Below are 16573 nucleotides of genomic sequence, written 5' to 3'. Positions count from 1 at the left end.
CAAGGTCTAACGAAATCCTAAACAAACCAAAACCAACCCGTCATTGATTCTAGATCTTACAAATACTCGCGTTCTATCTGGATTTTTTGAAACTATGTTTCACTAGTTGAAACTGGTTGAAACGGGTTTTAAAGGTAACATATGAAGGGTTCAGAAACATGGTGGGCCAAGCGCCATTTACTAAAATCGTAGAAAACAAGGGTTAAAATTAAGTTATTACCATAATTCAATGGAAACATATAGCAAGTAATATAAAGTATACACATTAAAACTAAATGATATGTCAATCTTCATTAAACTATAGTATTCACTTAACTTTAACCATTTCTTTCTCCGTTTTTAATAAATGGCGCTTGGCCCACTGTGACTCTGAACCCTTCATATACAAGTACAAATGAATGTTAAATAAAAATGTGCACAGTTATTTAAACAGGGAAGAACCATGCAACTGTCCAGTATGGAATCTATGTAGATTAATGGCGTAGTTGTCTCCATAGTGAAATTAGTAATCTAATCCTCAATGCAAACCAATATGGTGGACATCTCTAGACCGTTAAAATAACGTCAATGAACACAAAATTATATTAAAGATGGTTATGATAGAGGAATGTGCATAAAAACTTGCAAAAAATATTGAGTAATTACATATATGTTACAGTTCGGAATTCATATAATTACTTGTCTGTGTTTTAAGAACATGAAAAGTCTGTTGTCATGTGTTGCTTATTATAAAGTCACTGTCCCTGTTTAATATCCTGGATGTTCACATATTTCAATAGCTTCTCTAATTAGGTGTTCACAATACGTGTATGATATTATTTATATAACGTACTTAATGAAGAAAAATTACACCTTCAACATATATGGAAATATAAGTTCAGGGGTGCCACAGGGCAGCGTTCTGGGTCCATTACTATTTATAATATACGTAAATGTCCTATGCCAGAATATTACATCAAATGTGAGGCTATTTGCAGACGACTGCATTATCTATAGAAAGATTAGAAATAATTCAGATGTAGATGCTATTCAAACAGACTTGAATAAAATTTATAACTGGGCGTTAATGCATAGGATGAAAATAAATGGTTCTAAAAGTAAATCTATAACATTTTGCAAAACCCGAGAGGAAACTAGTCTTAATTACGAGTTCAGTGGTGTTGTAATTCCTCAAGAACAACGTTGTAAATACCTAGGAGTGTATTTAAACTCCAAACATTCTTGGGGAGAGCATGTTGATAATGTTACGGGTAAAGCATGGAGGGCACTTCACTTTATTATGAGAATCTTGAGAAAGGCTAGCCCCAAATCGAGGGAAATAGCATATCTAACGTTAGTGCGACCGTTAATGGAATACGGAACTACATGTTGGGATCCCTATAGAATATATCAGATAAATTCCTTAGAAAGAATCCAGTATAGGGCAGCTAAATTTGTTAAAGGTAAAAGAGAAGATGGAAACGATACGATAAAAAACTTAAATGGAAAACTTTGGAAAACAGACGTAGGAAAACTAGAATAACATCATTGTATAGAGCACATGTAGGTCAGAAAGCACATGTAGGTCAGAAAGCATGGGTAGACATAACGGCTCGGTTAGAAAAGCCAACGTACTATGGTAGGAATGATCATGATTTTAAAATCAAATGTAGGAAACAGAAAACGGATGTAGGTAAATTCTCATTTTTAAATAAAACTATAAATGATTGGAATGACCTACCTGCAGCGGTCTTTGAGGGCTGTCCTTCCTTAAGGAGATTCAAGAATAAGTTAAAAAGTTGTGTATAAAGTGCAAATTAAAATTAAGGTGACATTCAACATTTCATTTTTTAAGGTGACATGTATTTATCTAGCCTGACGTGTTTACTTCCTTGGATTGAATTGTAAATTATTTAAAAATAGCCTGTAAGAGGGCCTTAGACTAGAAATGTTTAGTTTAAATGTAGTTCTGTTTATAAGTACAGTATGCATAAGGGTGTATTTATTTGACTTATTTGAACTGTTGTATCAGTGAAGCGAGGTGAGTCAGTGGAGTTATGGTTTTACAGTGCAGTGAACAGTTCCGATCAGTGATAATTTATAGCGTCAATGAAATGTGTTCTATAGTGTCAGTGAAATGTGTGCTAAAGTGTCAGTGAAATGCGTCATAGTGCCACTACAGAGAATGAGATGAGAGTAAAGCGAAAGACTATTGAAACTTATGTAGGGCCTATACATAATTATGTAGGTTGTGTTGTAAAAGTAAGTGTTTTATTTTATGTTTTATTATTATTGTGTTAAATTGTATTGTGTATTCTTATTGTATAGTGTATAAAATTGTATATGTATTGTAAAATTGTATTGTGTATTGTAAATTTTATTGTGTATTGCTTATCATTTTATTGTGTATTGTTTATATTGTATATACCACTGCCACCGGGTGCTTGCCCACTTGCAGTGTAAATAAATACATACATTATAATCATCACAAACATCACTATTGCTCACGAATTTTAACCTTTACTCGTGTGATTCGACTTCCAGTTCAAAGTCTGTCTCTTTCTTTAAAATGATACTGAAATAATATTTTCTTTTACCAACATCCAACTTTTTGCATACGGTGAACATGCTGTTATCAATTATCATTTGTGAAATTTTCAATCTCTTCTGACGCTGATGTAAAGACCGATTATTTAGTCCTGACAGCTCAGCGACGCGAAAGAGGGGAAGTAATAGAAGGAGTGGGGAGAGTTCCGGAGTAGAGATAAGGGCGAGCGATCGGTAAAGGCAAGCGAGTGAAAAACCCAAACACCCCTTGCGTAACTAAATGGACTCGCCTGTCCCACGCGCATATCTCCGGCGACTGCCAGGACTAAATAATCGTACTGTAGTTTCTGCCTCTCTTAAAATAGTATCTCGATTCCTTTTGTGATTCATCAAATTTTATTCCGCAGTTTTCCCTAAATAAATACATCTATGAGGAAATGTGATTCGAAAAATACAGCGTCATTTAGACGGGATCCATAGATTCATGTTAAGACCCACCGCATCCCGGAAGTAAAGTTTGATATAAGGAGCGGCTGCTACTGTACTGAAGTCGGTTCTGTCTTCAATTCCCAGAGCACAATTCGCACATCTTCTGGTCTCAATCAAATTGTTTAGATCTACCTTAAGGTTATATTCTACGCACACGGCACTATGACTAATGCAGTAATCATCTATATGCTTCTGGGGTGCATCATTGGAGGTAATTCAACATTTTTTTTTTTTTCATAAGTGTATATTATTTTTGGGAGTGTTTTTGTAAGTAATTTTATGAGGTTGTTATTGATATGCTGATAAATTATTTGTAATGATATTTCATTATATAACATATTGCAGTAATAACTATGAATACGTTACTAGGTAGGAAATCAATTTCATTATTTTCATTATTTCATTATCATTATTATTACTATTGTTATTAATTATTATCCATTTTGAATCTTGCGTACACTACTTTTAACACTTGAATATAAGTAATTGATAGACTTCGTGGAATTGCCAAGAGAATCGCAAGGTTTACTGCGCACGCGGTATAGACTGTATGAGAAGGGGGCGTGCAAAGGATTGAGTATGCCTCTAATGTAAACACTGAGCAGTATACTGCGGTTACAATAAAACCTGTATCCTGCATTGAAGAAATATAATGAATGATCATTGAAGTAGGAAATGTCTAAACATGTAAATACACAATTATTTTATAGTGAGATATATTAACTCTTAAAATTTAATGTAAGACACTCACATCATTCTTGAATATGTGCATTGCAGTGAAGAGTTACGTACATTTTGAGCGACTGCAAAGTAACCTCCTCCGATCGTCACTTAAACATTTTTTATATTGGGAAATGTACGTTCAACATCACACGATGTAATACGTGCATATTTGAGGAACGGAAAGTTACTGCTTTTTAGTTCGCCAACTTCAGACGTCTTGTCATGACCTGATAATACATCATTTATAATACGAAGTTGTGAATAGGCAGAATTTTTAGCAATAATGTTTCTCAACTTACATTTCACTTTTTCTGAAATTAGTGAATTGTTATTTTGGATAACGGTTTGTGATACTTTATCCACTATATTAAGGGCTTCTGAGAGTTGTAGTTTAGACGATTCTAACAGGGTGATGCTTTTGGACACAATTTTAAAATTAGAATCGATGAACAGAATATCTTCCAATAGCTGTTCAGAAGGCAATGATTTTACAGCTGCAACAGCGGAACTGTCTGTGCTATCCAATGCATCAATTACCTCCATTATTTTGCCGTAATATTCTGCATAATATTTAACAGAATCCAACCACGTTCCCCAACGGGTCAAGTCTGGCTGCGGAGGTAAGGGTATTCCAGGGGCAATTGTTTGTAACAGCAACACTCTCAATGTAGTATGTTTGATTGAATTCTTGTCTGCACTGAACAAATGTTAAGCTTTGACTATCCCAACCACAGTAATGCAAAAACAAGTGCTTACATAGGTATACATCAGCTGTAGCTGCTCCATCTATTTGGACCGATCACATCTGTTAACATGAACTGCTTATACTACGAGACCGGGAGATCGCTCACCTCCTCTATACTACTGTACATCGGCAACCTGATTGCATGCTGCGTGTGGCAATTCAACGAAGTCTAGTAATTGATTAACTAGCGGACTTACTCGTGTTAATTATGTAAGTCTGTGTGGCTACAGCTGTTTCGGTGCTTCATCACACCATCCTCAGAGCCTACTAGATCTCGGCGTCATCTCGAATTTCTCTGCCTGTTATGTGGGTGCGTTTGATTGTTGAAAGGTGTTGAAAAGTGGAGTCAAATAGTGTGTGTGTACTGAAATTGATCTGTGTGTTGAGAATTTGATCGGGGTGTGTTTTAGTGTGTTTGTATATTTCTTAAGATTGGATTCTTAAATGAGAAATATACAAACACATGAAAACACACCCCGATCAAATTCTCAACACACAGATCAGTTTCAGTACACACACACTATTTGACTCCACCTTTCAACATCTTTCAACAATCAAAAGCACCCACATAACAGGCAGAGAAGTTCGAGATGAAGCCGAGATCTAGTAGGCTCTGAGGATGGTGTGATGAAGCACCGAAACAACTGTAAGCCGCACAGACTTACATAATTAACACGAGTAAGTCCGCTAGTTAATCAATTACTTAATTATTATCATCTATTCTTAGAAAATACAACATGAAAATTTCAGAAGAGAAAACTAAGTATATGGCAATAACTGGAAAGATTTTTCACAGTTAAAATAATGATAAATAATAAAATTATTGAACAAGTAACAGATTTTGTATACTTGGTAAGTCATATCGCAAAAAAAAAAAAAAATAGCAAAAGGTATTCCAACAAAATTTAGTGAAATATAACAGATTAAAAGGAGTGCTGAAGAGAAATTTTGGAAAATACTAGTATTTACATGAGGAAAGGTATTCAAATTAAGTACCACAATATTATTTTTTATTTGGCTATTTAGCGACGCTGTATCAAGTACTAGGTTACATAAAATCAATGGGATTGGTAATTGTGGAGAGATGAGGCCGAGGATTCGCTATAAATTACCTGACATTCGCCTTATGGTTGGGGAAAATTGCGGCAAAACCCAACCAAATAATCAGCCTAAGCGTGGATCGAACCCGCGCCCGAGCGCAACTCCGGATCGGCACGCAAGAGCCTTAGCCAACAGAGCTACGCCGGTAGGCCGCACACATTAATTGTTAATCAGCTCTTCTATAATTGGAAGTGAATGTTGAATTCTTTGGCAACGTGATAAACACAGAATTATATGTTCACAAATGAGATTTCTTCACTCTTTAAATAAGGCGACTTTATGAAATAGAGATTAGAGCTGAAGAGAATAATAGTTGTGTTTGTGTATTACAGTAGTGGCAATAAAAACCGGACCGACCCTTGTAGCTGATTTCAGAGCCTTGTTTACTCCAGAGCACGATAGACTGGTAACTAAGACTTTCGTGGTTCGAATCCTGCCTGGGAAGAAAACTGTTTTTTGTTTCTTATTCAAATTTATTCCCAATACTTTTCGAAAGCTGATAAAATTCATGTTCTGGGAATAATAACTTAATTAAGTAGTAAAATATCGCTGCAATCTAAAAGTATTGGGAATAAATTTGAATAAGGAACAAAAAAAGTTTCCTTCCCAGGCAGGATTCGAACCATGAAAGTCTTAGTTACCAGTCTATCCTGCTCTGAGTGGACAATGTTCTGAAATCAGCTACAAATGTCGGTCCGGTTTTTTGCCACTACTGTACATTATTTTGAAATGGTGTACTGATATACCCTTCAAAAGAAAATATAAATCATCCTTATTGATTAAATTTAGAAAATTACACAAAATAAGCTGTGTTTTCATCCTACAATGAACTGATAATAACAAAAATACAGGTTGCTAGGCGAAGATAGAAAACAAAAGATGCGAAAAGAAATTATTGAAGTGTATAAACAATTGAATGCTCTTTCGTAGTTAACTATAAAAATATAGGAGTGCAATTTGAAATTTCAAATTGGGGGAGGCTGAGGAGTGGAGTGAAATCTAAAATGAAATTAAGCCTGGTTTCAGACTTCCCCCTCAATATCTAAATTGACGTGTTTTTTGTTTAAATTGAACTTAATTTAAATAATCAGTCATTTAGACTGGGAAGTTTTGAAATGTACATTAATAGTTATTGAAAATAAAATGCAGTTAAGGGTGGTTTCGTGAAAAAAAAAGAAATGTAACAGGACCACCATCAACGAATGTTACACAAGTTGTACATGATTTTGATGACAATAAATATACATACAACTGGTAAAACGTAGTTAAAAATCTTATATATAAAAGTCAATGAGACTATATATGTATATATGTATGTACTCTATATAAATCTACACGCTTTGACCGATATTTGCCAAAGTTTGCACATTTAACCTTCGTAAATAGGAGAAGAACATAGGCTACATTAAAATTCTGCAAATGGACGTTAAATTAATAAAAAAATAAAAAAATAAAATCATATACGACCAAACATTCATGTATAATATTAAAATGCAATTTTCTGCAGTCAATTGTTCTTTGTTATTGTCCGTTATATTCCACATCGACTTTCACGAGGCCATGGAAATTATAACACGAAATTAAATAACATTGTTGGTACACATCGTGAAGGCAAAACTAGACAATTCATGCAATAAATATCTTTACTCAGCTCAGGAACGTATTATGAATTTCTCAATGCAGTTGTAGGCCTACATAGTGAGCAGACTGTGTTTTACCCAACTGAATTCTTGAATTTTTTCAAACCACAAGAATTGCTACCACATAATTTAATACTTAATATTGAATCACCAATAGTACTATTGTGAAATACTGCCTCACCAAAATTATGCAATGAAACAAGAATTGGTCTGAAAAAACTCATTCAGAACGTAGTAATAGAAGTGAAAATATTAACTGGCAAAACGAAAGATGATGTTTTTATCCACGCATTCTTATGATACCCACTAACATGAGTTTCGATTTGAAGTAACAGCAATTTCAGTGTGACTAGCTTTTGTAATGGTCATATTAAAATTAAGCTCAAGGACAGTCGCTCAAAGTTGCAGACATTAACTTAAAAACTCCGTGTTTTTCACATTCTCAACTATATTTTATACAAAGAAGTAGGAAAAAAAAGATTTTACACACATCAAAAAGAAATCCAATGATACTTTTATCATATTGCTAATGTAGTATGTGAATGTACGAAAGCCGTCTGAAAATAACACTGTCAGGTCAGATAGTAAAAATAAAAGAAATATCATACTTCTCTCAAAACATTGTTGTTCATGTCCGAAAATGTGTTACTGCGAAATTCTAACTGTATAATCACGTTTCCAATGTAGTATGTTACGCGTTGTGGAAATAATCTCTTAAAAAAAACTGGTATACGTCTCTCAGAATATTAGTCTTTATGTTAACAACGACTTATTGCGGGTTTATGTTGTATCTGTATTCTGTGCATGAAATAAGAATTAATGTAGGCCTAATATGTTCTGAATTTGTGAGATATAGTTTTTCAAGTCATATTAAAAAAAACAGGCGTGCAGCAGTCAAGGGGTAAAAAATCTTCCAATATAAATTAAATGATATATGTATATATTGATTGTCTGGTACGACCGAAAAGTCTAACAACCAATTTAATTTAAAGAAAAAAAAAAAGCAAAAAGAACAACTCGGCCAACGCCGGGTGCTTTCAGCTAATAATCAAATAAAAGATGGTATAACATTTCATTTACTATCAATTATAATATCCTTTACCATGTAGCATCATAACCTTCCAAGAATGTTTGCTCTGTTCTAGGTCAATGCCTGGTACTCAGGCATAAAACTCCGCAGGTCGTACGAGTCAGGGAAGGCAGCACACTCGTACTCCAAGCTCACGTCGAGTCGGAGGAGAACAACCTGCGCTTTTATGGACCCGGGAACAGACAGCTGGGAGAGTTCGACCATAGTGCGGACATCACCAGAGAGCAGTCCGTGATAGGACTGCATATCTGGCGAATAGACCGTCACGAGTCAGGGGTCTATATCTTGAAGGGGTTCGACGTCTGGAATAACGAACACCTTAACTGGTCCGTGATCGTAGAGGGTGAGTTCACGGTTGATAACTAGGGACCGGATTTTTATGTAGTATCAAGGTGTGAAATATGTACATATTTATGTAAGAAAAATAAACTGAATATGTACCAAAATATGTAAAATCATGAAAATATTTAATATCAATATCTGGCAGGTATAGGATAGGTAAGACTTTCTAGTTGTGATTTCATACAATAGAGCACCCGACTTTTTTACCGCACACTTGACATATTACTATTTTTCCATCTGTAGTGAAAGCTTCTTCCATCGCAGTCCGTGATTTTATTTTAGTCGTTAGGGTTGAAGATACAGGGTTCATTTTAGTTAGTTAAAAGCAGTAGATAAACTCACTTGCACTTTATACTGTAAGTACTAAAACTAGAGAACTGAGTGAAATGAATGACACAACAGTACTACAAGCACTGTTTCGCTTTACTGGATGAGGAGATTTTGGGACATATGCATTTTAGCTGCTCCCTGTAAGAAACAAAGTACCTACTAAAACCTCAAACCAGAGATATTTACAAACTGTTGTTTGAAAAGTGACATTCATGTATCATTAAGAAGGGTAGGATTATTCCAGCCAAGAACCATACTTTCTAATTGCTCGGAAAATCCCATTTCCGTATAGGTCTACTAAATTCAAAGCAAAGCGGTCAAGCAATAACCTGAAAAGCTATTTATTTTAATCTTTCAACATCTTTCCAGTTTGTTCCGTTGCTTCAGCTTCTTTTCAAAGTCGGCTACTTTATTGCGGCTCACGTCAGACTTGACACGGGTTTTCCCTGGAAGGATAGGAAGAGTGTGGGTAAGGTTGCAAATTGCATGGGAACGGCTTGTTAAGACGTGTGCAGAACAATTATAGTTCGAGACAAATCATGTCGCTCTCATCCTACTCCACCGCATGAAGGCAACGCTACTTTCTGAGTGATTTTTACAATACAAGGTAGACTAGTTGTATGAGAGAGGTTGCCTTTTGTTCACTCATATTTATAGTTGGCGGTATGGGGTGAGTGCCTCTATTACTTTCTGGAACTAAGGACGTTATGTTTCGTCCCGAAATATATCCTTTCTTGGGCAGGTAAGAAGGCTTTTTAAATCTGTGTACTTCAAATTGTAAACTTCCCCAGCAGAAGATTTTTTTTTTCCTTTTAGAGAAATAAAAATGAATAAAACCCCTATATATGTAGATTTATGTAATACCAAGCCATAATATGTAATGTGGGGTAATATGTAAAAATATATAATATCAAATTTTAATATAATAATGGTAATTACAAGATTCACAATGATTTTTTACTTATATACGGTTATGTAGAAAGGAATATAATATGTAATAACATAAAAATCCGGTCCCTATTGATAACAATTCCCCTATTCCTTCAAAATGAACACTCGTCTGTTGACAGCAATGTCTGTGTGATTGCAGTTGTGCCGGAATATCACGTCAGTTCAGACACCGCCTCCAAGCGCTGTGCCACTGTCGACAATGCTGAACGCAGCTGCCTCACGTGGGAATATCATGAGTGTGACGTCGTGATCAGAGATTCCAGCAGCAAAATATTGGAGGAATACAACCAATGCGGAGTGAGCATATTTTTTTCTTATGAGTGGGAATATTTGTTAAAGTCACAGTTAACATATTGGGAGTAACATGTTATCTAAAATGTATTTTTTTTTTTAGACAGCCATGACCAAAATTTGATTCCTGACGCTGGGCAAGAGTTTTAAGAATTGACTGTAATAATATTTAGCTACGAATGTTAGTCTAATATTTCCACACCAGATGTTACATGATAGCAAAAGCAATCTATAAACTAAACGGTTCGAACAGCGTCAAGAATATTTCAAAATATTATTAATTTTGATGTAGTTTAAAGACGCAGCTCAACTTGGAAGCATGTCTCAATTTACTAATGCCTTTTCCATATTACTGCACTACATCCTAGAAAAATTAGAGAAAGACACACACACATCATTGGGAATAAGAAAATTGAACTTCAGAAAAATCTCAATCAGAATTACACATATGAATCTATGGTTAACAAAGACTTCCTTGAAATTGAGTTGTTGGAGAGAAACAAGTATTCAATCGAGACCTATATAAATGCCCCGTGTTTCACATTAAACTTGAATATTTAGCCTTCAGCATATTCTAATGGACAAGAGCCAGAAATTGCAGAACAAGAGGCAGATCTTCAACGGCTGCATTGCACCTGTACTTCTGTATGGGGCGCAATCCTGGTCACTCACCAAGAAACAGGCATTAAAATTAAGAAGGTGCCAAAGAAGAATGGAAAGGAAAATACTCGGAATAAGCCTGAAGGACAGAATCAGAAACGAAGAAGTACGACGACGAAGCGGCATAGAGGACGTGGTCACACTCGCTAATAGGATGAAATGGCGCTGGGGAGGACACGTGGTACGAATGCATCCTACCAGATGGGCACACACGGCGACACTGTGGGATCCAAGAACTGGCTGGAGAAACCGTGGACGACCGAGAACCAGATGGGGGGACGAGTTGAAGTTGCAGCTAGGAGGACTGTGGACCAGAATAGGACGCCAAAGAACACGGTGGAGGGACGCAGTCAACCAACTTTGAGCGGGAGCAACAACCAGTGCTAGTGAAATTGTGGACAAAGAACTAGGAATGTAAATAGACCATCAGGTCGGCTCTTCTGATGGTCAAGACTTGAGCCATCCCTGCCCAAGCAGGAGGCCTTTCCCCACTGGGGATTTACGGCTATTATTATTATTATTATTATTATTATTATTATTATTATATTCTAATTCCATGTTGAAAGTTCCTTAGAATACAGTACGCATGACAATAGGCTAGTAACTCTTATTAAAAAAGATTATCTTTCATCGTTTGTTTGTTCTTTTTTGTTTTGTATGCTTTGTCTGATGGCAGCATCCGATTTGAAGAAGCTCTGGTAAATAAACAAACAAATATAAATAAATAAATAAATAAAGTAAATAAATAAGTAAATAGATAAATAGTATATATGTTGGCTCACAGTAAAATAATAATAATAAATAATAATAATAATAATAATAATAATAATAATAATAATAATAATTTATTTCCTACTGATTATACAGATGAGGTACAGTAGTGGCAAAAAAACCGGACCGACCCTTGTAGCTGATTTCAGAGCCTTGTTCACTCCAGAGCACGACAGACTGGTAACTAAGACTTTCGTGGTTCGAATCCTGCCTGGGAAGGAAACTTTTTTTGTTCCTTATTCAAATTTATTCCCAATACTTCTCGATTGCTGGTAAAATTAATGTTCAGGTAATAATAAGTTAATTAAATAGTAAAATATCGCTGCAATCGAAAAGTATTGGGAATAAATTTGAATAAGGAACAAAAAAAAAGTTTTCTTCCCAGGCAGGATTCGAACTACGAAAGTCTTGGTTACCAGTCTATCGTACTCTGAGTGAACGAGGCTCTGAAATCAGCTACAAGGGTCGGTCCGGTTTTTTCTTTTTGCTACTACTGTACATGCTAACACCCGAAGGAACAAAAGCTAATGCTCAGGTATAGTTCAGTTAATACGTATTCAGAATGAGAAAGGAATGGATCAGGATTCAAAACATCTACTGTACCGGTAACAGAAAAGCATGTGATACAGTGAAACATGATATCTTAATTGAGAAATTAGACTTATTAGGAATCAAAGGTAATGCTTTAAACTTAATAAAATCGTATCTTAACGACAGAATTCAAATAACAAAAATTGACAATTATTCAAGTGAACCTTTAATTATTAATATAGGTGTTCCCTAAGGTACAGTTCTAGGCCCTATTCTATTTTTAATATATATTAGTGACTTATTAAAAATTGACTTACAACAATACAATGGTGTTCACTATTCTTATGCAGATGACACAGTTTTACTTTTTGGTGGAAAAACCTGGTATGATGCATATAATAATTCAAATAATGTACTTACTTGAAAAAAAAAAATGGTTTGACATAAATTATCTTTCTATCAACGAAAATAAAACCATCATTATTCCATTCTCATTATCTGAAAAATGTAACAAACCTCCTACATCTATATTAAGTATTAAATTACGTAATTCTGATTGTTGTCTTATACAGTGTAAATGTCCGATTATTAAAGAGTCCTCTGAAGTTAAGTATTTAGGCATAATTTTCGATAATCATTTAAAATGGAACCAACACATTAATTACCTTTGCAATAAATTATGTAAAATAGTATATTATTTTGTTTTATTGAGGAATTACTTGTCAATAAGTTTATTACGTACAATATATTTAACTTTATTTCCCTCGGTAATTATGTATGGAATTATAGGATGGGGTAGCTCATTTAAATCCAATTTTAATCCACTTTATTTATTACAGAAGAAAATAATTAAAATATGTCTTCATAAACCTATTGATTTTCCGTCTCAAAAGTTGTTTATAGACTTTAATGTACTTAACGTAAGACAACTTTATTATATCATATTAATAAAATTCATACATAAAAATCGAAATAATTTTGAATTGTATTCTCATAGTTATGAAACAAAAGGTATGAACTCTTTAAGATTGTTTGAACCAAAATGCAACACTGTTACAGTATTTAATCATAGAAGTAATTTAGGCCCAAGAATATATAACAAATTTATATTTAAATATCCTAATCTTGTCAATTCTAATAGTTCTAGTATTAAATTTAAAAAGTTATGTATGGATTTTATAAAAATTTAAAAATTGTAAATTTAAATTTATTTACTATAATTGCACAGTAGACATAAGACAAATTGTATTGTATAATTATTAATTTCAATTCAGGAATCCGCCCCTGAGCACGAGTAATACTGTTTCAGGGGCGAGCTAAAGTTTTTCTGTATATATTATATTTTATGTTACAATTATTAGTAAAATAATAAATAAATAAATAAATAAATAAATAAATAAATAAATAAATAAATAAATAAATAAATAAATAAATAAATAAATAAATAAATAAATAAATAAATAAATAAAATAAATGAATAAATATAATAAATAAATAAATAAATAAATAAATAAATAAACACCACTTTGATACAATAAATTCTCTGTGTTTGCAGGAACTGACGAAGCTAAAATCTGAGGAAAGAGAAAAACTCCTGGTTGATGCGGTCAATAGGGGAGACAACTCAAAAGTACAAACTTTGCTACTGCTGGGAACAAGAGTGAATTTTAATCTCTACCCCGAGGGTTCTCCTTTATGCGCTGCTTCTCGCTCGGGTAACGTAGAAATGTCCCTGCTGTTTTTGAACACAGGAGCATCTATAAAGAGGGCAATTACAGAAAGATTTGAAAGACTGACTGTTGATGTATCAGTGGATGTAGTCCCATATTTTATGTCACCAATTCACTGCGCAGCTTTATCAGGATCCATTGAGTTAGTGCAGATTTTTCTTGAAAGAGGTGCAAACATAAACGATGGAGATAATTTGTATTATAGAACACCACTCCTATACGCGGCCATGTCGGGTTCGGTTACCCTCATCGAAGCTTTGTCGTCGTGGGGTGTAGACCAGAACATCGAGGATAGAATACACCGCACGCCCATACACTTCGCAGCAAGATCTGGATCTATTTTCCTCGTTAAATATTTAGTACAAAGCGGTGCAGACCCACTGGAGAGGGATGTTATTGGAAATACTCCTTTGTTCTACGCAGCGAGGTCTGGGTCTCTTTCGCTAGTTAAGTATTTCATAAAACTTGGGGTAGACCCCTTGGACAAGGACTACTTAGATTTCACTCCTTTGTTCTTCGCGGCAGAATCAGGTTCAATGGAGTTGGCCCAATTCTTGGTGTCGCTTGGGTCAGATCCCTTAATTACGAACGCTATCGATGAATCCCCCATCGCATATGCAGCACGATCAGGATCTCTTCCCATGCTTGAAGCATTTATAAATTGGGGAGCGAAGATTACTTCGAAAAGTAAGTTTGGAGATTCTCTGTTACACATAGCAGCAGAAAAGGGTCATCTGTCCTTAGTAGAAAAGCTTATTGGCGAAAGCTTAAACGTCACGGACCCTGAGGAATATGGCCGAACACCTCTCCACCTTGCTGCGTCTCAAGGTCACCTGTCAGTAGTTCAGGCTCTCATTAATGCAGGCGCGAACCTTATTAGGTGTTGATAATGACGGCCTTACACCATTAGACGCAGCTTTTCGTAACAACAGGAAGGAAGTTGCAGAATGGTTGTCACTGTTGAATACATGAGACACGACTGATTATACACATTGGTCTTCTTGTGATAAGTCAGCGTTGCTAATTCTGTCTGCATGTATTGCTGCAGTAATTTCTGTTTTGCATATGTTCCGATTCATATTAATACTTCAAATTTGAGGGTAAAATTTATTTCGCAGTAACCTCTGACATTACTTTAATAAAACATTCAGAAAAAAATACACCGATTTGAGAATAATATGATTGATATTAAGACTGTGAAACAGAAACAAAGCTTGAAAGAATATTCTGAGTAGAAGTAAAAAAAAATTGTGTATATCTCAGATCCAAAACACTACATTTCCCTTACATTCTGTAAAATAAAAGTATAAGTAAATATACTTGCTCTGCAAAAATTCATTTTAATCCATTTCGTGATACTGGAGAACATACAAGTATCAGCATCAACAGATTGTGTTGATATTACGAGTCAATTACGGAAAGAAGTGTATGCAATATAATAATTTTAGTACTAGTCTGTCTCTGTACAGCGATTTCTACTAAACTATTGGACGGATTTTGTTCATATTCAGTATCTACGAGTCAATTTATCAGGGAATGATGTACATGGAATATAATAATTTTAGTACTAGTCTGTCTGTGTACAGCGATTTCTACTAAACTATTAGACGGATTTTGTTCATATTCAGTATCTACGAGTCAATTTATCAGGGAATGATGTACATGGAATATAATAATTTTAGTAATAGTCTGTCTGTGTACAGCGATTTCTATTAAACTATTGGACGGATTTTGTTCATAATCAGTATCTACGAGTCAATTTATCAGGGAATGATGTACATGAAATATAATAATTTTAGTACTAGTCTGTCTGTGTACAGCGATTTCTACTAAACTATTAGACGGATTTTGTTCATATTCAGTATCTACGAGTCAATTTATCAGGGAATGATGTACATGAAATATAATAATTTTAGTACTAGTCTGTCTGTGTACAGCGATTTCTATTAAACTATTGGACGGATTTTGTTCATATTCAGTATCTACGAGTCAATTTATCAGGGAATGATGTACATGGAATATAATAATTTTAGTACTAGTCTGTCTGTGTACAGCGATTTCTACTAAACTATTGGACGGATTTTGTTCATATTCAGTATCTACGAGTCAATTTATCAGGGAATGATGTACATGGAATATAATAATTTTAGTAATAGTCTGTCTGTGTACAGCGATTTCTATTAAACTATTGGACGGATTTTGTTCATATTCAGTATCTACGAGTCAATTTATCAGGGAATGATGTACATGAAATATAATAATTTTAGTACTAGTCTGTCTGTGTACAGCGATTTCTACTAAACTATTAGACGGATTTTGTTCATATTCAGTATCTACGAGTCAATTTATCAGGGAATGATGTACATGAAATATAATAATTTTAGTACTAGTCTGTCTGTGTACAGCGATTTCTATTAAACTATTGGACGGATTTTGTTCATATTCAGTATCTACGAGTCAATTTATCAGGGAATGATGTACATGGAATATAATAATTTTAGTACTAGTCTGTCTGTGTACAGCGATTTCTACTAAACTATTGGACGGATTTTGTTCATATTCAGTATCTACGAGTCAATTTATCAGGGAATGATGTACATGGAATATAATAATTTTAGTAATAGTCTGTCTGTGTACAGCGATTTCTATTAAA

The 16573-nt window shown here is 34.5% G+C and overlaps 1 protein-coding gene across 1 annotated transcript; it reads left to right on the top strand.

Annotated features, from left to right (window-relative positions):
• Positions 1-3090: 3090 nt before the first annotated feature.
• LOC138704675 (serine/threonine-protein phosphatase 6 regulatory ankyrin repeat subunit A-like) lies at positions 3091-15559 on the top strand. The gene is made up of 4 exons (XM_069832799.1): positions 3091-3226; positions 8370-8657; positions 10077-10234; positions 13746-15559. The coding sequence occupies exons 1-4, from the start codon at positions 3178-3180 to the stop codon at positions 14805-14807; spliced, it is 1557 nt and encodes a 518-aa protein (XP_069688900.1). The 5' UTR covers positions 3091-3177; the 3' UTR covers positions 14808-15559.
• Positions 15560-16573: the final 1014 nt, after the last annotated feature.

The sequence above is a fragment of the Periplaneta americana genome, chromosome 8 (genome assembly GCF_040183065.1).
Source record: "Periplaneta americana isolate PAMFEO1 chromosome 8, P.americana_PAMFEO1_priV1, whole genome shotgun sequence".
Taxonomy (NCBI): domain Eukaryota; kingdom Metazoa; phylum Arthropoda; class Insecta; order Blattodea; family Blattidae; genus Periplaneta; species Periplaneta americana.
This window is presented reverse-complemented; position numbering and strand designations above follow the sequence as displayed.

What these genes read in the sequence shown, in the direction of transcription:
- LOC138704675 (XM_069832799.1), top strand. Translation starts at nt 3,178, where the DNA reads ATGACTAATGCAGTAATCATCTATATGCTTCTGGGGTGCATCATTGGA. An exon ending in TCTGGGGTGCATCATTGGAG is followed by an intron (nt 3,227 to 8,369) that starts GTAATTCAACAT and finishes GCTCTGTTCTAG; the next exon opens with GTCAATGCCTGGTACTCAGG. An exon ending in AGGAATACAACCAATGCGGA is followed by an intron (nt 10,235 to 13,745) that starts GTGAGCATATTT and finishes CTGTGTTTGCAG; the next exon opens with GAACTGACGAAGCTAAAATC.